The following is a 21,414-nucleotide window of genomic DNA, read 5'->3' on the forward strand; positions in this document are numbered from 1 at the left end:
TGAACAACCCAGTCAGAAACTCTACTGCCACCTCTCCTAGACACTTCCATACCTTTACAGGTATATCATCAGGGCCGACTGCCTTTCCACTCTTCATCCTCTTCAATGCCCTCCTCACTTCATCCTGACTAATCTTTGCTACGTCCTGGTCCACAACAGTCACCTCTTCTAGTCTTTGTTCTCTCTCATTTTCCACATTCATCAACTCTTCAAAGTACTCTTTCCATCTTCCCATCACACTACTGACACCTGTCAATAGTCTTCCATCCCTATCCTTAATCACTCTAACCTGCTCTACGTCCTTCCCATCTCTATCTCTCTGTCTTGCCAACCGGTATAGATCAGTCTCTCCCTCCTCACTGTCCAACCTAGCATACAAGTCATCATAAGCTTCTTGTTTGGCCTTTGCTATCTCTACCTTCACCTTACACTGCATCTCCCTGTACTCCTGTCTACACTCCTCAGTCCTCTCAGTGTCCCACTTCTTCTTAGCTAACCTCTTTATCTGTATACACTCCTGTACCTCCTCATTCCACCACCAAGTCTCCTTATCTACTTTCCTTCCAGATGACACACCAAGTACTCTCTTACCTGTCTCCCTGATCACATTAGCTGTAGTTGTCCAGTCATCTGGAAGCACCTCCTGACTACCCAGAGCCTGTCTTAACTCCTTCCTAAAAGTCATGCAACACTCTTCCTTTTTCAGCTTCCACCATTTCGTCTTCTGCTCTGCCTTTGCCCTCTTGATCTTCCTCACCGCCAGAGTCATCCTACACACCACCATCCTATGCTGTTTGGCTACACTCTCACCTACCACTACTTTGCAGTCACTGATCTCTTTCAGGTTACACCGTTTACACAAGATGTAGTCTACCTGTGTGCTCCTACCACCACTCTTATAGGTCACTCTATGTTCCTGCCTCTTCTGGAAGAAAGTATTCACTACAGCCATTTCCATCCTTTTTGCAAAGTCAACTACCATCTGTCCTTCTGCGTTCCTCTCCTGGATACCAAACCTGCCCATCACCACCTCATCACCTCTGTTTCCTGCACCAACATGTCCATTGAAGTCTGCTCCAATGACAACTCTCTCACTTCTAGGCATGCTCTGCATCACTTCATCAAAGTCCAACCAGAATTTCTCCTTCTCCTCCAGCTCACATCCTACCTGTGGAGCATACCCACTAACAACATTGAACATCACACCTTCTATTTCTAGCTTCACACTCATCACTCTATCCGACTCTTTTTACCTCCAGGACATTCCTAACAAACTCCTCCTTCAAGATAACTCTTACTCCATTTATCTTCCCATCTATACCATGATAGAACAACTTGAACCCTGCTCCTAAACTTCTAGCCTTGCTACCTTTCCACCTGGTCTTCTGTACACATAGTATGTCTACCTTCCTTCTCTGCATCATGTCAACCAACTCTCTACCTTTTCCTGTCATAGTTCCAACATTCAACGTCCCTACTCTTAGTCCTATACTCTTGGTGTTCCTCTTCTCCTTCTTCGACCAACAGTAATCCAATTTCCACCGGCGCCCTGTAGGTCAACAGCACCAATGGCGGTCGTTGTTAACCCGGGTCTCGACCGATCCGGTATGGAAGTCATAGGTTTGATTCGCATCTTTGATTTGGCAAAAGTTTTACGCCGGATGCCCTTCCTGGCGCAACCCTCTGTATTTATACGGGCTTGGTACCGGCACAATAAGACACTGGCTTGTGTCCTCTTGCGGCTACATTGTCCTCTTGCGGCTACATACACTAATACCATACATTATTGTGATGTATTTCCTCAAATAGATGCTGCTAGATAAATAAAAGCTTTGAAAATAGATACGTTATTAATCCCAGAGGAAATTGTATTAATAAATAGGCAGATATTTCATTATTTATTTTTAGTCTTAAATAAATAAAAGCTTGAAAAAATATAGAAAGTCTCCCCGTCCCAACATTTTTATCACTTCAATCTAACAATTTCTACAATATAATAGTTTTGGGAGTAAAGTTATATTCAATAATGGTCAACAGGGGTTGCTTTCCATTAAATCTTAATTATTCATATTGTTGCTGCTGATTCATGATGATGGACGTGTATGAAATTCCTGGCCAGTGGATATTCTGTCTCCATCATCTCCCAACTACGCAAATACTTTATACGAACAGTACATAAAAAATGACAAAAACAAAATTTGGAAACTGGGCATAACAATCCACACCAATCAGAAAAGGGAAACTTAGCATTTAAAATGTGCTAATATTGAATAAAAAGACAATTTTAGATATTTTTTCACATCTTCACACAATTATCTTCAAATATGTTTGAAGTCCATCACATCCAATGCTTTAAATTTGTTGGCTTATGGGTGTTTTTAAAAGAGATCATTTGATTATTGTGATTATTTAATCATTCATTCATTGTCAATGTCGTCTTCATCCGCTGTTGTGGGTCACAGAACGCTGAAGCCTAACCCAGCCGGCTGGGGATGTGGCGCAGGGTATACTCCGGTCACGAAGCCAGTGCACCCCGTGGAGCCACATACAGAAAAAAACTCACACCTACAGGAAATTGTGAATGTTCACTCCACCTGAGATGCATTTTTTTGGAGGTGGGAGGCAGCTGGATAACCCGAAGAGAACCCACGCAGACATGAGGAGAACATGCAAACTCTGCACACAGTGGGACTCGAACCTGGTGTGATTACTGTGATTATCCTCAGCTTGTCCTTGTTGTCCCTCCAAATAAATTAATTTCATCTGACCAAGTTAACTCAAATTTAGCTTTTACTGAACTCAATGCCTGCAAACCAATTTTTCTCTGAGCTTACCCAGTGCTGTTCAGGAAAGTCATCCCTTTTGTGCAACTCCTGGACATGGATGATGTATGGGACCAAAAGGCTGGGGTACACTTGCCGTTGATCCACCTCTCAAAGCCATAATCACTGTGTTGATCCAAGTAGACAAATAAAAAGAGATCACAGAGAAAAAGCTGTCCAGCAAGATGGTTGCAAATGGGCTCTGATTTCTCATAGACACGTACAAACATAAGACTTTCAAAGCAGTAGAATGCATATACAGTATATATATATATATATATATATATATATATATATATATATATATATATATAATGTCCCTCTCACCCTTGTGGGGTGGTATCTGTGTGTCATCCTCAAGCTCGGGTCCTCTACCAGAGGCCTGGGAGTCTGAGGGTTCTGCGCAGTATCTTAGCTGTTCCTAGGACTGCGCTCTTCTGGACTGAGGCTTCAGATGTTGTTCCAGGAATCTGTTGGAGCCACTCTTCTAGTTTGGGGGTCACTGCCCCAAGTGCTCCTACTACCACGGGGACCACATTAACCTTGACCTTCCACATCTGTTCCAGCTGTTCTTTCAACCCTTGATATTTCTCAATCTTTTCATGTTCCTTCTTCCTGATATTGGCGTCAGCTGGAATCGCCACATCTATCACCACTGCTCTCTTCTGCTCTTTGTCCATCACCACTATGTCCGGTTTGTTAGCCAGTAGCTGTTTGTCGGTCTGGAAGCTGAAGTCCCACAGGATCTTAGCTTTGCCGTTCTCAACCACCTTTGGTGGTATGTCCCATTGGGATTTGGGTACTTCTAGTCCATACTGGGTACAGATGTTCCTGTACACTATCACAGCTACTTGGTTGTGCTTTTCCATGTATGCTGAGCTGGCGAGCATCTTACACCCTGCTACCACATGCTGGACTGACTCTGGGGCTTCTTTACATAGCCTGCACCTTGGGTCAGATCTACTGGGGTAGATATTGGCCTCTATTGTTCTTGTACTTAGGGCCTGTTCTTGTGCTGCCATGATCAGTGCCTCTGTGCTGTCTGTCAGTCTAGCTTTATTCAGCCATTGGTAGGTCTTCTTGATATCAGCCACTTCCTCTATCTGACGGCGGTACATGCCGTGTAGGGGCTTGTCCCTCCATGTTGTCTCCTCAGCCTCCTCTTCCTCTTTCTCAACAGGTTTCTGCTATGTCTAAGGCGTTAACTGAGCATACACACGCACACACACAAACACACACACACACACACACACACACACACAGAGGAGGTTGTGGGTTCGAATCCCGGTCGGGTCAGACACTATCCAGTCAACGTACACAAATGCAGAAAGGGGCGTGGTCTGGAATGCAGGAGGGCGTGGTCTGGAATGCAGGAGGGGGTGGGCGTGGTTTCGTACCCCAGACATGGCGGGCACAATCCAGTGAGGGTCCTTAGGCAAGACCTTTAATGCCATATGAGCCTACCTCAAAAATATGTGTGAACACAATAATGACAAGAGTCATATCGGCTCGGACGTCGCCCAGGTTAACAAGGTCCGCGTCAGATGCTAGGGAACCAGGGCAATCTGATGACAAATGGGCTACTGGAACAAGACATATATGGACAAGGGCGGAGAATACGGAGTTGTTGGAATGCTACTACACAAGTAATTCCAGAGAGAGGGGATATATGGGGCGAATGTGGGACCAATGGATGCTTCAAAACCCACAATCAAGGCTAACAAAGAAACAGCTGTTAGCCCAGTGTTCCAACATTCGTAACCAAAAACTGCCGTCACAACTAGAGATCGATGAAATACTACAACAATGCTACGGCAAGGGGGAGCCAGGACGCCAGGTCAGCGGGGGGATATCACCCCCCCCCCCACAATCCGTGATTGGATACCAAGCCCCAAGAGACATACACAGCCTCAATACAGGAGCTGCTCACCAAAAGAAGGAAGATCATGACCCAAATGGAAACCTGGAGCCTCCGACAAATACCGAAGTTAAGTTGTCAAGTACCTTCAGAAGATCCGCTAGAAGATGTGAATGCTGCAATAAGAACCATCCCCACAGGGAACATAACTGAGACCAACAAGCTGATCCACAGTACAGCAACAGTAATCCTCAAGATGCTGGGATATAAGATCAACACGGGGCATAACAAACAATACCCTCCATGGAAGAGATGGTTAGAGGCCAAGATAAAGGCGACACGGAGAGAAGTCAGCCAGCTAGCCAAGCTGCAGAAGGGGAACATGGTGAATAAAGGGGAATACAGGAAAGGAAATACAGCAAGCTCTCCATACCTGAAGCACTCGAAACTGCCAAACAGAGACTAACGGCTCTGGCTACCCGACTGAAGCGATACACCAAGGAGATTGAGGCCAGGAGAATAAACAAGACCTTCTCCACTCAACCAGCAAAGGTCTACTCTCAGTGGCAGGGAAATAGCATCCGGCCAGACCCACCAAGAGCTGAGGTGGAGAAATACTGGAAGGGCATATGGGAAAGAAAAGCATCACACAACACCGATGCCCAGTGGCTAGTGGACCTGAGGACTGACCACAGCTGCCTCCCAGAACAAGAACCAGTAACCATCTCAATGGCAGACATTCAAGAAAGAGTGTCAAAGATGAAGAGTTGGTCAGCACCGGGCCCGGATATGATCCATACATACTGGCTAAAGAAGCTGACAGCACTCCACGAGCGTCTAGCAGCACAGATGAACCAGCTGCTAAGGGATGGGACGCACCTAGAATGGTTGACTGAAGACAGGACAGTCCTGATCATAAAAGACCCACAGAAGGAATCTACCCCATCCAATTACCGGCCAATAACCTGTCTCAGTACAACATGGAAGCTCCTGTCAGGCATCATGGCAGCTAGGATGAGTAGGCACATGGATCAATATATGAGCGGGACACAGAAAGGAGTTGGTAGTAACACCAGGGACAGCAGAAGCCTGAGGAGGAAGAGGAGGAGGAGGAGACGACATGGAGGGACAAGCCCCTACACGGCATGTACCACCGTCAGATAGAGGAAGTGGCTGATATCAAGAAGACCTACCAATGGCTGAATAAAGCTAGACTGACAGACAGCACAGAGGCATGCACATGGCATGGCATCATGGCAGCACAAGAACAGGCCCTAAGTACAAGAACAATAGAGGCCAATATCTACCCCAGTAGATCTGACCCAAGGTGCAGGCTATGTAAAGAAGCCCCAGAGTCAGTCCAGCATGTGGTAGCAGGGTGTAAGATGCTCGCCAGCTCAGCATACATGGAAAAGCACAACCAAGTAGCTGTGATAGTGTACAGGAACATCTGTACGCAGTATGGACTAGAAGTACCCAAATCCCAATGGGAAATACCACCGAAGGTGGTTGAGAACGGCAAAGCTAAGATCCTGTGGGACTTCAGCTTCCAGACCGACAAACAGCTACTGGCTAACAAACCGGACAAAGTGGTGATGGACAAAGAGCAGAAGAGAACAGTGGTGATAGATGTGGCGATTCCAGCTGACGCCAATATCAGGAAGAAGGAACATGAAAAGATTGAGAAATATCAAGGGTTGAAAGAACAGCTGGAACAGATGTGGAAGGTCAAGGTTAATGTGGTCCCCGTGGTAGTAGGAGCACTTGGGGCAGTGACCCCCAAACTGGAAGAGTGGCTCCAACAGATTCCTGGAACAACATCTGAAGCCTCAGTCCAGAAGAGCGCAGTCCTAGGAACAGCTAAGATACTGCGCAGAACCCTCAGACTCCCAGGCCTCTGGTAGAGGACCCGAGCTTGAGGATGACACACAGATACCACCCCACAAGGGTGAGAGGGACGTATATATATATATATATATTCCAGTACTGTGATAGAGTGGATTAATAATTTCCCTACAGGGATCAAAAGAGTACATTAATATTCAAATTAAATTAAAATTAAATTCAGCATGAAAATAAATCCAAATTCAGGCCTGAAATTAAATGAAAACTATTCCTTAAAAAAAGTATTACAAGCACATCTGGCAGGCGGTGGTCACAATAAATTAAAAAAAAGAAAAAAAAAAAGGAAAATACACCCACCATTCAAAATCAGCCTCTGTACAGTCACAGGGAACTGACGTCATTGATACAGAGTATCTCTTTCCCATAACACACCGAGATATAGGCTTCAGCTTTCGGTACATTCTTTTAACTCCCATAAGGCAAGGCTCGCCCTGTGGGCCAAATTTAAAAAAAAAATAATCCAAGAGGTTTTCATAAAAAGGACTTATAAAATCTCATAAAAAACAACAATACATAATTCACAAAAATTAACAACCTTACCAGCATTAGTATGCATTATTAAAATTATTGTAACCTTACATGATTGTGGTTATTTCTAGACTTGTGCTGTGTGGTATGCTTGATGCAATAATTATTCCTCTGATGCAACTTTCACACTAAATTGGCATACTAATTTTTTTTGCAGCTCTTTTTTGAATCTGTGAAACTGAGATGAGAGAATAAGAAGGCACTTCATTCGAAAAACCTAGCCAAGCAGAACAATCCATTTTAAGCCATTTATCTATGTGTGGGAAGCAAAATATGTTTGGAGTACAAGGGAAATGAAGAGATACAGTAGCAGAAACTGTTTCACTGCATGATTTTCTACATTGCTGCTCTATTTTTTATCCCATAATTTTCTGCCTTTGTGCATTAGGTGTCAGTAGTGAGATGAAAAAAACAAAACAAAACAAAACAATAAATCTGGGTTTATCCACAACTGAATTCCAGCACTTGAAAACTGTCTTCCAAACCCTGTCCTCTGTTTAAAAGACAACCAATCCTTTTTCAGGCAGGTTAGTGCTGTAATTGCCCTGAACTGTGTTGTCTTCCATGTTGTGTGTTGTGATCATCAGCTTATGTAATATTCTAGAGGCAAATGGTTGTATTTTTTGTATAATGGAACTAGGCCATTAATAATGTCTTTGGCTCAAGCTCAAGTTGATCTTATTTATTTACTCTTTTTATATTTTTCTTGGTAGTTTTACACACCACAGGGGAGTAAAGTCACTTGCCCAGAGTATCCGTATGAAACTGTGAAAGTGCTCAGGTATCACCCTAGTCTATGATCAAGGCATTTGAAGAACCAAACAGCACAAGACCCTTCTGAAGAAACCTCAGGTACTTTATATTATGTCATTTCAGATTAAAAATTTGACATATAATTGTGATTTTAGAATACTTCCTCATTGAATCAAACATTTAATTCTCTGAAGCCTCATGTAGTGCTGGCAGGGATAATATTAGATACAGTGCTCAAGTGTTTTCTTATCTTGAAGAATATGTTTTGCAATTTTATGTGGGTGTCCAAACTTAGTAAGCCTATAACATATTAATTTTAATTAATTTGTTCATTTATTCATTAATTTATCATCTCCGCTACTTCAGCTTTCATGGGTCATAGAGGTTGCTAGAGAATAGCTCAGCAGACTTAGGGAGTAGAGGCGGGGACACAACGCCAGTGCACTGCAGACTATAAAATATTGTACTATCAGATGTTTCCTCATTGAAATGGAAAATCTGGGATCCATAGCTTCCTAACTAGTTGTTTATTATTAACTGTTGATTTGTATGTTGTTTGCAGTAGCATAATCAGTTCTTATTTAATATGTACTACCCGCTGTGGGTATGATTATTTATAACATTATTCATTACATAGTAATCTTCTTTTCCTTTCGGCTTTTCCCTTCAGGGGTCGCCACAGCGAATCAGTTGCCTCCATCTAAGCCTGTCTTCTGCATCCTCTTCTCTCACACCAACTACCTTCATGTCCTCTTTCACTACATCCATAAACCTCCTCTTTGGTCTTCCTCTAGGCCGCCTGCCTGGCAGTTCAAAACTCAGCATCCTTCTACCAATATATTCACTGAATATATTCGTTTGGATATGTCATCTGGACATATCCAAACCATCTTATATTATTTACACAAAATTAGAATATATTTACCTTGCTCTTGTTTTGTTTTTTGTTTTTTTTTCATTTCACCCTCATTAATAGTTTGTTTTAGGTGCTGTCCCTTTTCTGCCATGAGGGTCGAAGTGTGTGTGTGTGTGTGTGTGTGTGTGTGTGTGTGTGTGTGTGTGTGTGTGTGTGTGTGTGTGTGTGTGTGTGTGTGTGTGTGTGTGTGTGTGTGAAATCAACTGTGATAATCAACTACTGATATTTCACTTTAGGAAAGATCAAAAATAAGCAAGTGGGCAGTTTACTCCCGTGTGAGATTTATTTGCAGATTTGTCCACCAGCCATCAAAATATGTTATAGATCTGTGATAAAAAAGTCTTTACAATATCTTTTACAATGTTTCCTTGGAACATACCTGGTTGTGTAAGTGCCACATCTGATAATCTGCTTCTGTGCAGCTCCTATTGAAGATTGACCTTAAGTCTATTTTCACCAGCTGCCACTCCGAACGATGACTGACGTGGCCGAATATTCTGAAGAAATATGATTGCAAATCAATATAAATACACATACTGCTGATTAGGCTGATGATTTTCTGTTTTCTTTACTGTCAATAAAAATAGTCAACAATTGAAACATTACAAAATGAGACTGTACCCGTTCTTACACAAATCAATTACCCTGATGTAACCTCCTGAAGGGATAAAGTCCTACTCTACTCTCTCTCTCTGTCTCTACAATATGTTGCTCCGGCAGACATGTTCCCTTGACAGTCAAAAAAGACAATGCAGTTCTTGCATACAACTGCTCAAAACAACACCGCTTTTTAGAAAGCCACACAAAATTTTTGTTCCTGGGGGAAAATACTCACTGACAAGTACATTTTCTACTTCTGGCAAATATTTGCTCCAAACAGCTGTTTCAGGACACTGATTCTTGAAATGGTGTTTCAGGATCCCAAGGATTTCTTGAAAATGTTCTCGAGGGTCACCAGCCAAGAGTGTTTATTTCCACTAAGCCCATTAAGAGGTAAAACACAAGTTCTACCTGTTTTGATGATGAGTTTTGTACAACAAATTTCCTGGCAACAAAATCTGACAGCTATTAAGCAAGCATACATTACATCCATGATATAATGCTGATGCTAAACTAGAAAAAATGTCTTTAAAATAAAGGGCATTTTAATAACAATATTTTTTTTATACATTGACCTGTTACACCTGTTGCTTTCTACTTTTCTCTACTTGTAGCTAAAAGTCGTGTCGTAAGCAAAAACATTCAAAATAGAGAAAGCTATTCCCCTTTTCCATACTGATGTAAATAGTAAGACTGGACAGACGAGCAAAACAAAAGCAATGTTTTTTTTGCAGTATGTCTTCCGTTTCAGAAACTTTCCTGAATGCATATTGAATTCTCTCATTTTTAAAATGGTAAATGTCTCAACAAATATCCAATTTATGGCTAAATTAAGTGGATGTGTTTACAGAAAGATTGCAATAATTATATTGTGTGAATTTTCGGGTGATGGGACATTGCAGAGACACATTCATTTAATCATCTTCCGAATAACTTTATCCGCTGTCATGGGAAACTGGAGCCTATTCCAGCTTGCTTAGGACTTTAGAAGGGGGAACTTGGGGCACGACTCCAGTGCACCACAGAGCCACGCAGAGACAGACAACCATGCACGCTCACACTCACGAATGACCCTCTTGAAGTATAGATGATGCTGCCTTTAAGCTCTAAAAAAGAAACTAAAGTGATGTCTTAGGTGTCACAAATGTTTGTATTTGTCAAGTGCAACCCTTTTGTTCATTTTGAGAATTCACCAGTGTTAAACTAGGCTATACGATGTAAGATTTCTTATATATTTGCTTTTTTGTTTGCATTATCTTTCACGAGATAACCATGTCAGATACCATTGCTGAAGGTATATAATTACAGTTATTTTGTTTACTCTCACAACGAGTAATTGAACATATTTTTTTTGTTCAAACCTTTTTTTAATAATATTTATATTATAATCTTGATAATATTTCTCCTAAAATGTTTTTTTTAAAAGTTCTTAAGTGGGAAAATGACAGTATGTCATGCAGTTCATTTTTAAATTTAAATTTGTATTTTAATGTATAGTAACCGAACCTGTCATACATTCCGTCAGCTCTGTCAGAGACCATTGTTGAAGTTGCTATGGTTGTTTTATTGTCTTTTTACACAGAATGAATTCACATGTTGGCTGGGAAGACAGGTGTCTATGCTTAATCTTTCTCTCAATAGAGTTACACAAAACAGAGATTATGTGTCAGGCCATGCCAGTTATACCTTCATGTATGTTGAATCTAAAGGAGTAATAGTAAGCAGAAATCTGCAGTCTCTTATCATTTCTTCAGATCATTTATTTCCAGGTGGATAAATCATTGCTACTTACGTCATGATGAGAGTTTCCTTCCCAGGCTCTCCCAGAACCCCATCCACGAACAGAGGCAAGTTGATGAAGCTGTACTCGTTCCACTGTTGCCCTTCATCAAAGCTCAACCTGGGAACACAAACAGTACCAACTGTCGTGTCCTCACTGTGCACTCAAGCTAATGCCTTTAACAATTGTCTAACTTGTATTTCATGATCAGTTTTCCCTAAGCGCAGCACTTTTGCCCTGTGCTGAACATCAGACACTAGAATCATGAGAGCGTAAAATTGAATGGCAAAAGACAAATATAAAATTAACTTCCCATATTTTACTAAATTCAAACTGCACCTTTTCCAATGGAATTAAATATGTGAAGAAATGGTTGACCCTGTCAAAATGACTCACCACAGATGTCGGATGGGAAGTGGAGTGTGCCGTATTGCAACTAAGGCTCTTCCTTGGTCAAGATACAGGACAGCATATTCCTCATTGAAGATCTGCAAGAAAAGAAAAAGGAGAGAACACACTCAATCTACTGTGGCTTATTACCTGTGTATGCGTTTCAAAGTACAAACTAACACTGTATCGCTGACATAAGCAAAGTAATATTACACCACATACATTGGTGTGAGAGAAGAGGATTCAAAGGACAGGGCTAGATGGAGGCAATTGATTCGCTGTGGCGACCCCTGAAGGGAAAAGCCGAAAGGAAAAGAAGAAGATATATATATATATATATATATATATATATATATATATATATATATATATATATATATATATATATATATATATATATAATGTCCCTCTCACCCTTGTGGGGTGGTGTCTGTGTCATCCTCAAGCTCGGGTCCTCTACCAGAGGCCTGGGAGTCTGAGGGTTCTGCGCAGTATCTTAGCTGTTCTTAGGACTGTGCTCTTCTGGACTGAGGCTTCAGATGTTGTTCCAGGAATCTGCTGGAGCCACTCTTCCAGTTTGGGGGTCACTGCCCCAAGTGCTCCTACTACCACGGGGACCACATTAACCTTGACCTTCCACATCTGTTCCAGCTGTTCTTTCAACCCTTGATATTTCTCAATCTTTTCATGTTCCTTCTTCCTGATATTGGCGTCAGCTGGAATCGCCACATCTATCACCACTGCTCTCTTCTTCTCTTTGTCCATCACCACTATGTCCGGTTTGTTAGCCAGTAGCTTTTTGTCGGTCTGGAAGCTGAAGTCTCACAGGATCTTAGCCTTGTCATTCTCAACCACCTTCGGTGGTATGTCCCATTGGGATTTGGGTACTTCTAGTCCATACTGGGTACATATGTTCCTGTACACTATCACAGCTACTTGGTTGTGCTTTTCCATGTATGCTGAACTGGCGAGCATCTTACACCCTGTTACCACATGCTGGACTGACTCTGGGGCTTCTTTACATAGCCTGCACCTTGGGTCAGATCTACTGTGGTAGACATTGACATCTATTGCTCTTGTACTTAGGGCCTGTTCTTGTGCTGCCATGATCAGTGCCTTTGTGCTGTCTGTCAGTCCAGCTTTATTCAGCCATTGGTAGGTCTTCTTGATATCAGCCACTTCCTCTATCTGACGGTGGTACATGCCGTGTAGGGGCTTGTCCCTCCATGTTGTCTCCTCCTCCTCCTCTTCCTCCTCAGGTTTCTGCTGTCTAAGGCATTCACTGAGCAGTTCATCTGTTGGGGCCATCTTCCTGATGTACTCTTGGATTTTTGATGTCTCATCCTGGACAGTGGCTCTGATGCTCATTGGTCCTCGGCCTCACTCTTTCCGCTTAGTGTACAGCCTCAGGATGCTGGACTTGGGGTGAAACCCTCCATGCATGGTGTGGAGCTTTCTCGTCTTGATATCTTTGGCTTCTATCTCCTCCTTTGGCCAGCTTATGATCCCAGCGGGGTAACTGATGACAGACAGTACATGTTGATGGCTCGGACCTTGTTCTTGCCATTCAGCTGACTTCTCAGGACTTGCCTTACTCTCTGGAGGTATTTGGCTGTGGATGACTTCCTTGCGGCCTCCTCATGGTTGCCATTAGCCTGTGGGATTCCAAGGTATTTGTGACTGTCCTTGATGTCTTCTATCCTGCCCCCTGTTAGGTCAACACCTGCAGTTCTGATCATCTTGCCTCTTCTTGATACCATCCGGCCACATTTGTCTAATCCGAATGACATCCCTATGTCGTCGCTGTAGATCCTGCTGATGTGGATCAGTGAGTCAATTTCTTGCTCATTCCTGGCATAAGAGATGGCTGATTGTTGTCCCACTTCGGAATTGGTATCCGTAGCCAATATTTGTGATGATGTGACTGAGAGGGTTCAGGCCTATGCAGAACAACAGTGGTGATAGTGCATCCCCTTGATATATGCCGCACTTGATGTTAACTTGGGCAATTGGCTTGGAGTTAGTCTCCAGGGTTGTCTTCCACTTCCCCATTGAGTTCTTGATGAAGGCTCTTAGTGTGCTGTTGATCTTATACAGTTCCAGACATTCTAGTATCCACGTGTGTGGCATTGAATCGTGGGCTTTCTGGTAATCTATCCAGGCGGTGCACAAGGTGGTCTGCCTATTTTTACAGTCTCTGTGTACTGCTCTGTCCACCACTAGCTGTTGTTTGGCTCCCCTGGTGTTACTACCAACTCCTTTCTCATATATTGATCCATGTGCCTACTCATCTTAGCTGCCATGATGCCTGACAGGAGCTTCCATGTTGGATGGGGTAGATTCCTTCTGTGCGTCTTTCATGATCAGGACTGTCCTGCCTTCAGTCAACCATTCTGGATGGGTCCCATCCCTTAGCAGCTGGTTCATCTGTGCTGCTGGACGCTCATGGAGTGCTGTCAGCTTCTTTAGCCAGTATGTATGGATCATACTGGTCAGCACCGGGCCCTTTGACACTCTTTCTTGGATGTCTGCCATTGAGATGGTTACTGGTTCTTGTTCTGGGAGACAGCTGTGGTCAGTCCTCACGTCCACTAGCCACTGGGCATCGGTGTTGTGTGATGCTTCTCTTTCCCATATGCCCTTCTCCTTCTTATTTCTCCACCTCAACTCTTCGGTAGGTCTGGCCGGATGCTATTATTTCCCTGCCACTGAGAGTAGACCTTTGCTGGTTGAGTGGAGAAGGTCTTGTTTATTCTCCTGGCCTCAATCTCCTTGGTGGTTCTCTTCAGTCGGGTAGCCAGAGCCGTTAGTCTCTGTTTCGAGTGCTTCAGGTATGGAGAGCTTGCTGTATTTCCATGTTCCCCTTCTGTAGCTCAGCTAGCTGGCTGACTTCTCTCCGTGTCGCCTTTATCTTGGCCTCTAACCGTCTCTTCCATGGAGGGTATTGTTTGTTATGCCCCGTGTTGATCTTATATCCCAGCATCTCGAGGATCACTGTTGCTGTACTGTGAATCAGCTTGTTGGTCTCAGCTATGTTCCCTGTGGGGATGGTTCTTATCGCAGCATTCACATCTTCTAGCAGATATTCTGAAGGTACTTGACAACTTAGCTTCAGTATTTGTCGGAGGCTCCATGTTTCCATTTGAGTCACAATCTTCCTTCTCATGTCAGTAGCTCTTGTATTGAGGCTGTGTATGTCTCTTGGGGCTTGGGTACCCAATCTCGGATTGTGGGGGGGGGGGTGATATCCCCCCATTGACCTGGCGTCCTGGCTCCCCCTTGCCGTAGCATTGTTGTAGTATTTCATCGATCTCTAGTTGTGACAGCAGTTTTAGGTTACGGATGTTGGAACACTGGGCTAACAGCTGTTTCTTTGTTAGCCTTGATTGTGGTTTCGAAGCATCCATTGGTCCCACATCTGCCCCATATATCCCCTCTCTCTGGGTTTACTTGTGTAGTAGCATTCCAACAACTGTGTATTCTCCACCCTTGTCCATGTGTGTCTTGTTCCAGTAACCTATTTCTCATCAGAGTGCCCTGGTTCCCTAGCATCTGACGCGGACCTTGTTAACCCGGGCGACGTCCGAGCCGGTATGACTCTGTCTTTATTGTGTTCACTCATGTTTGAGGTAGGCTGGTATAGCATTAAGGGTCCTCACTGGATAGTGTCCGCCATGTCTGGGGTTTGAAACCACGCCCTCCTGCATTCCAGACCACGCCCCTTTCTGCATTTGTGTAAGTTGACTGGATAGTGTTTGTCCCAACCGGGATTCTAACCCACAACCTCCTGTATTCAAGTCAGTGGACTATATATATATATGTGTGTATATATATGTATATATATATATAATATATATATAATATATATATATATATATATATATATATATATATATATATATATATATATATATAATGTTTATATATATATAATGTTAAATTAGAAATAACCACCACATAAGATAGCAAAAATGAATGAGGTAAAAAGGCAACCACTCATTCTGACTACATCTGGTCTACATATCTCTTACATTAGATAATGGACCATTCACACACGCATATGAATTAAGACATTCTATTAGTATTAAACGTAGATGGAGTAAGGAATATTTTTTTCAGTGAGCGAATGGTATAATTGTTTTATATCATTGTTTAATTGCTGTCATATCATCAGACCTCCGATCGCCTTTGTTGGACACTCAGGTCAAGAGAGGGGCAGAGCTGTCAACCGATCACGTGGTGGTGAGCTTGATCCGCTGGCAGAGCAGAGGGCCAGACAGACTCGGCAGGCCCAAACGTGTTTTCAGAGTCTGTTGAGAACGTCTGGCAGAACCCTCTGTCAGTAAGGTCTTCAACTCCCACCTCCGGGAGAGCTTCTCCCAGATCTCGCAGGAGGCTGGGGACATTGAGTCAAAGTGGACCATGTTCTCCACCTCTATTGTTGAAGCAGCTGCTCGTAGCTGTGGTTGCAAGGTCTCCGGTGCGTGTCGCGGCGGTAACCCCCAAACCCGGTGGTGGACACCGGAAGTAAGGGATGCCGTCAAACTGAAGAAGGAGTCCTATCAAGTCTTGTTGAACTGTCGGACTCCGGAGGCAGCTGACAGGTACAGACAGGCCAGGCGTACTGCAGCTCGAGTAGTTGTGGAGGCAAAAAACTTGGGTCTGGGAGGAGTTTGGGGAGGCCATGGAAGAAGTCAGCCTTGAAGAAATTCTGGCAAACCATGCGGCGCCTCAGGAGGGGAAAGCAGTGCACAGCCAACACTGTTTACAGTAGAGGTGGAGAGCTGCTGACCTCAGCTGAGGATATTGTCGGGAGGTGGAAAGAATACTTTGAGGATCTCCTCAATCCCACTAAAGATGTCTTACATAGAGGAAGCAGAGGCTGAGGTCTCAGAGGTAGACTTGTCCATCACCCAAGCCGAAGTCACCGAGGTGGTTGCCAAACTCCTTGGTGGCAAAGCACCGGGGGTGGATGAGATCTGCCCTGAGTACCTCAAGTCTCTGGATGTGCAGGGGCTGTCATGGTTGACACATCTCTGTAACATGGCATGGCAGTCAGGGGCAGTACCTCTGGATTGGCAGACTGGGGCAAAGGTCCCTCTTTCCAAAAAGGGGGACCGGGGGGGGGGGTGTTCCAGCTATTGGGGGATCACACTCCTCAGCCTCCTGGGGAAAGTCTACTCCATGGTAATAGAGAGGAGGATTAGACCTATAGTCGAACCACAGATTCAGAAGGAACAATGCGGTTTTTGTCCCGGTCACGGAACACTGGACCAGCTTTACACTCTCCATTGAGTGCTCGAGAGTTCATGGGAGTTTGCCCAACCAGTCCACATGTGTTTTGTGGAGAACACATTTGAGCGTGTCCCTTGTGGTATATTGTAGGGAGTGCTTGGGGAGTATGGGGTTTGCGGCCCTTTGCTGAGGGAGGTGTAGTCCCTGTATGACCGAAGCCAGAGCTTGGTGCGCATTGCCGGCAGTCAGACCTGATCCAGGTGCACATTGGACTTCGACAGGCCTGCCCTCTATCAATGGTTCTGTCTATAATTTTTATGGACAGAATTTCAAGGCGCAGCCAGGATCCAGAGGGAGTCCGGTTTGGGGACCAAAGGATTTTATCTCTGCTTTATGCAGACAATGTTGCCCTGTTGGCCTCGTCAAACCTGGACCTTCAGCGCTCACTGGGACAGTTTGCAGCTGAGTGTGACGTGAGTGGGATGAGGATCAGCACCTCTAAATCCGCGGCCATGGTTCTCAACAGGAAATGGGCTGTGTGCCCTTTTCAGGTCGATAGAGAGTCTTTTCCCCGAGTGGAGGAGTTTAAGTATCTTGGAGTCTTGTTTACGAGTGAAGGAAGGATAGAGCGTGAGATTGACAGACGGATCGGTGCAGCCTCTGCAGTAATGCAGTCGCTGTGTAGGTCTGTCGTGGTGAAAAAGGAGCTGAGTCGCAAGATGAAGCTCTCGATTTACTGTTCAATCTACGTTCCTACTCTCACCTATGATCCTGAGCTTTGGGTCATGACCAAAAGGACAAGATCCTGGATACAAGAGGCTGAAATGAGTTTCCTCCATAGAGTGGCTGGGCTCAGCCTTAGAGATGAGGAGTGAGGAGCTCAGTCACAAGGGAGGAATGAGGAGTAGAGCCGCTGCTCCTCCACCTCGAGCGGAGCCAGCTGAGGTGGCTCGGGCATCTGTTCTGGATTCCTCCTGGACGCCTCCCTGGGGAGGTGTTGCGGGCATGTCCTACGGGGAGGAGACCTCGGGAAAGATCTAGGACACGCTGGAGAGACTGTCTCTCAGCTGGCCTAGGAACGCCTAAGGCTCCTCCTGGAGGAGCTAGAGGAGGTGTCTGGGGAGAGGGAAGTATGGGCATCTCTGCTGAGACTGTTGGCCCCGAGACCCGGCCCCGGATAAGTGGTTGAAGATGGAAAGATGGATGAATGGTATCATTATATTTGGGCTCTAAAATTATGAAGCTGTAACATTCAATGGCAGAGACTTCATAGATGGTAGGTATTTTAGAATAAAAGTCAAGAATTTTGACTGGCTACTGTCAGTTTTGAACAGTAATAAAATTATCATATTTTGAATTAATTGCAAATCGAAATAAGTGCAATGCTTTTGCACTTTATTAGTCCCTCCCAGGGAACTTGAAAAAAAAATTGATATACATATTGTACAAACGCACACACACACACACACACACACACACACACACACACACACACACACACACACCGATCCAGAAAGCACATGTCTGACTCTTGAACCTTTTGGTTCTATGGATGTCTTTTCTACAATACAGAGCAGTCAGTTTATCAAAATAGAGGTCATTCTCAAAAAATTAGCATATTGTGATAAAGTTCATTATTTTCCATTATGTCATGATAAAAATTAAACTTTCATACACTTTTGATTCATTACACACTAACTGACATATTTCAGGTCTTTTATTGTTTTAATACTGATTATTTTGGCATACAGCTCATGAAAACCCAAAATTCCTATCTCAAAAAATCAGCATATCATGAAAAGGTATATTACATGAACTATTAACCTAGTCATCTGAATCAACAAATTAACTCTAAACATCTACAAAAGATTCCTGAGGCTTTTAAAAACTCCCAGCCTGGTTCATTTCTCAAAACCACAATCATGGGTAAGACTGCCGACCTGACTGCTGTCCAGAAGGCCATCATTGACACCCTCAAGCAAGAGGGTAAGAACCACAAAGAAATTTCTGAGCTAATAGGCTGTTCCCAGAGTGCTGTATCAAGGCACCTCAGTGGGAAGTCTGTGGGAAGGAAAAAGTGTGGCAGAAAATGCTGCACAGCCAGAGGAGGTGACCAGACCCCGAGGAAGATTGTGGAGAAGGGCCGATTCCAGACCTTGGGGGACCTGTGGAGGCAGTGGACTGAGTCTGGAGTAGAAACATCCACAGCCACTGTGCACAGGCGTGTTCAGGAAATGGGCCACAGGTGCCGCATTCCCCAGGTCAAGCCAATTTTGAACCAAAAACAACAGCAGAAGCACCTGACCTGGGCTACAGAGAAGCAACGCTGGACTGTTGCTCAGTGGTCCAAAGTACTTTTTTCAGACTTCAATGGACATGTTGGTGCAGGAAACGGAGGTGATGAGGGAGGTGATGGGCAGGTTTAGTATCCAGGAGAGTAATGCAGAAAGCAGATGGTGGGTGATTTTGCAAAAAGGATGGAAAAGTGTATAGTGAACACTATCTTCCAGAAGAGGCAGGAACGTAGGGTGACTTATAAGAGTGGAGGTAGGAGCACACAGGTTGACTACATCTTGTTAGACGGTGGTATCTGAAGGAGATCGGTGACTGAAAACTAGTGGTAGGCGAGAGTGTAGCCAAACAGCATAGGATGGTAGTATGTAGGATGACTCTGGTGGTGAGGAAGATGACGGGGGTAAAGGCAGAGCAGAGGGCAAAATTGTGAAGCTGAAAAAGGAAGTTTTGTATGACTTTTAGGAAGGAATTAAGAAAGGCTCTGGGTGGTCAGGAAGTGCTTCCAGATGACTGGACAACTACAGCTAATGTGATCAAGGAGACAGGAAGGAAAGTACTTTGTGTGTCATCTGGTAGGAAAGTAGATAAGGAGACTTGGTGGTGGAAAGAAGAGGTACATGATTGTATACAGAAAAAGTGGGACACTGAGAGGACTGGGGAGAGTAGACAGGAGTACAGGGAGATGCAGCGTAATGTGAAAGTAGAGGTAGCAAAGGCCTAACAAGGAGGTTACGATGACTTGTATGCCAAGTTGGAAAGTATGGAGGGAGAGACTGATCTATACAGGTTGGCAAGACAGAGAGGCAGATATGGGAAGGATGTGCAGCAGGTTGTGGTGATTAAGGATAGGGATGGAAGTGTATCTACAGGTGCCAGTGGTGTGATGGAAAGATGGAAAGAATACTTTGAAGACTTGATGAAGAAGGAAAATGAGATGGAACAAATATTGGAAAAAGGTGGCTGTTGTGGACCAGAAAGTAGCAAAGATTAGTCAAGATGAAGTGAGGAGTGCATTGAAGAGGATGAAAAGTAGGAAGGCGCTCGGTCCCGATGATATACTTTTTTAAAAAGTTTTTTAGTTTTTTTCTTATAGACCTACACTGCTGGAGCCTCAACATCATCAAGGTCAAGTTATCAAGTTTTATTTACATAGCGCTTAATCATGGCAACAGACATTTCAAAGTGCTTTAACAGACAGAGAAACCCAACTGAACCCTCCATAGCAAGCATAAGTGACAGTGGCAGGGAAAAACTCCCTCGATGAGGAAGAAACTCCAGGCAGGACCCAGACACTTTTGGGCAGACATCCGCCTTGACCGGTTGGGTGGAAAATAAATCAAAGGAAGATAAGAACAGGGAAAGAGAAAAAGAGACAGAGTGGCAGATAGGCCAGATAGAGGAGGAAAGAAAAGAAGCAGGACCCCAGCCGATAGATACATGAGGGGTGGTACTGGTAGGCTTGGAGGTACAGGTCCACAGAGGAAGGTCAACAGCGGATGGGCGGATGAGGGGTGGAACAGTATGATGACACGAAGGAAGAGAGGCAGCAGGATGGTTAGGTGAGGGGTAACACTGGTGGATGGGAGGTGCAGGTCCCCAGCAGATGGTCCATAGCGGATGGGTGGATGAGGGGATGGATCAGTATGGTGGCGCGGAGGGAAAAAAAAGGAAGCCGGACCCCAGCCGATGATTAGGTTAGGGGTGATACTGGTGGGATGAGAAGAGCAGGTCCATAGCGGATGGGTGGATGAGGGGTGAACCCGACAAAAAACTGTTGGGACATAGAGCACAGAGACTCCAGCGAAGAAGTTGAGTTAATAGGGTGTGATTGGAGACTTGGAGAGTGAGATTAGAGAGGAGGAGTAACATAGATGGTTGGAGAGAAGGAGGAAAGGAACTCAGTGAGTCTGCATGTTGAGTCTCCAGCAGTGTAGGTCTATAAGAAAAAACACAGTAGCCTAAGTTGTCTTAATTGTAAATTTTGTGAAAAAGAAAAGTTTTAAATCTAGTCTTAAATAGTGAGAGGGTGTCTGCTTCCCGAACTGAGGTAAGGAGGTGGTTACACCATATGGGGGCTTGATAGCAAAAGGCTCTAGCCCCCGTCCTACTTTTGTAAATTCTAGGAACCACCAGTAGGCCTGTGTGTTGAGAGCGTAATGCTCTCGATGGATTATATGGAACTAAAAGTTCCTTCAGATAGGTCGGTGCCTGGCCATGAAGGGCTTTGTAAGTGAGGAGGAGTATTTTAAAATCAATCCAAGCTTTCACAGGAAGCCAGTGCAGAGAAGCCAACACAGGAGAAATACGGTCTGTGGTAGTGGTCCTGGTCAGA

The 21,414-nt window shown here is 44.2% G+C and overlaps 1 protein-coding gene across 6 annotated transcripts in view; it reads right to left on the reverse strand.

Moving 5' to 3' along the window:
• Positions 1 to 21,414, reverse strand: part of LOC137600376 (VPS10 domain-containing receptor SorCS1-like) — a 278,303-nt gene that overhangs the window by 68,734 nt on the left and 188,155 nt on the right. For all 6 annotated transcript variants that reach the window (XR_011036931.1, XM_068321971.1, XM_068321970.1 and 3 more), the window contains 5 exons: positions 11,559 to 11,650; positions 11,175 to 11,282; positions 9,162 to 9,279; positions 6,883 to 7,016; positions 2,835 to 2,948 (listed from right to left, as the gene is read on the reverse strand). Coding sequence is in view for 5 of the 6 variants with exons in the window: in XM_068321971.1 (XP_068178072.1) it covers positions 2,835 to 2,948; positions 6,883 to 7,016; positions 9,162 to 9,279; positions 11,175 to 11,282; positions 11,559 to 11,650 (566 nt within the window). In the remaining variant the exon portion in view is untranslated. The remainder of the gene's footprint in view (positions 1 to 2,834; positions 2,949 to 6,882; positions 7,017 to 9,161; positions 9,280 to 11,174; positions 11,283 to 11,558; positions 11,651 to 21,414) is intronic.

This window comes from Antennarius striatus, chromosome 8, assembly GCF_040054535.1.
Source record: "Antennarius striatus isolate MH-2024 chromosome 8, ASM4005453v1, whole genome shotgun sequence".
Taxonomy (NCBI): domain Eukaryota; kingdom Metazoa; phylum Chordata; class Actinopteri; order Lophiiformes; family Antennariidae; genus Antennarius; species Antennarius striatus.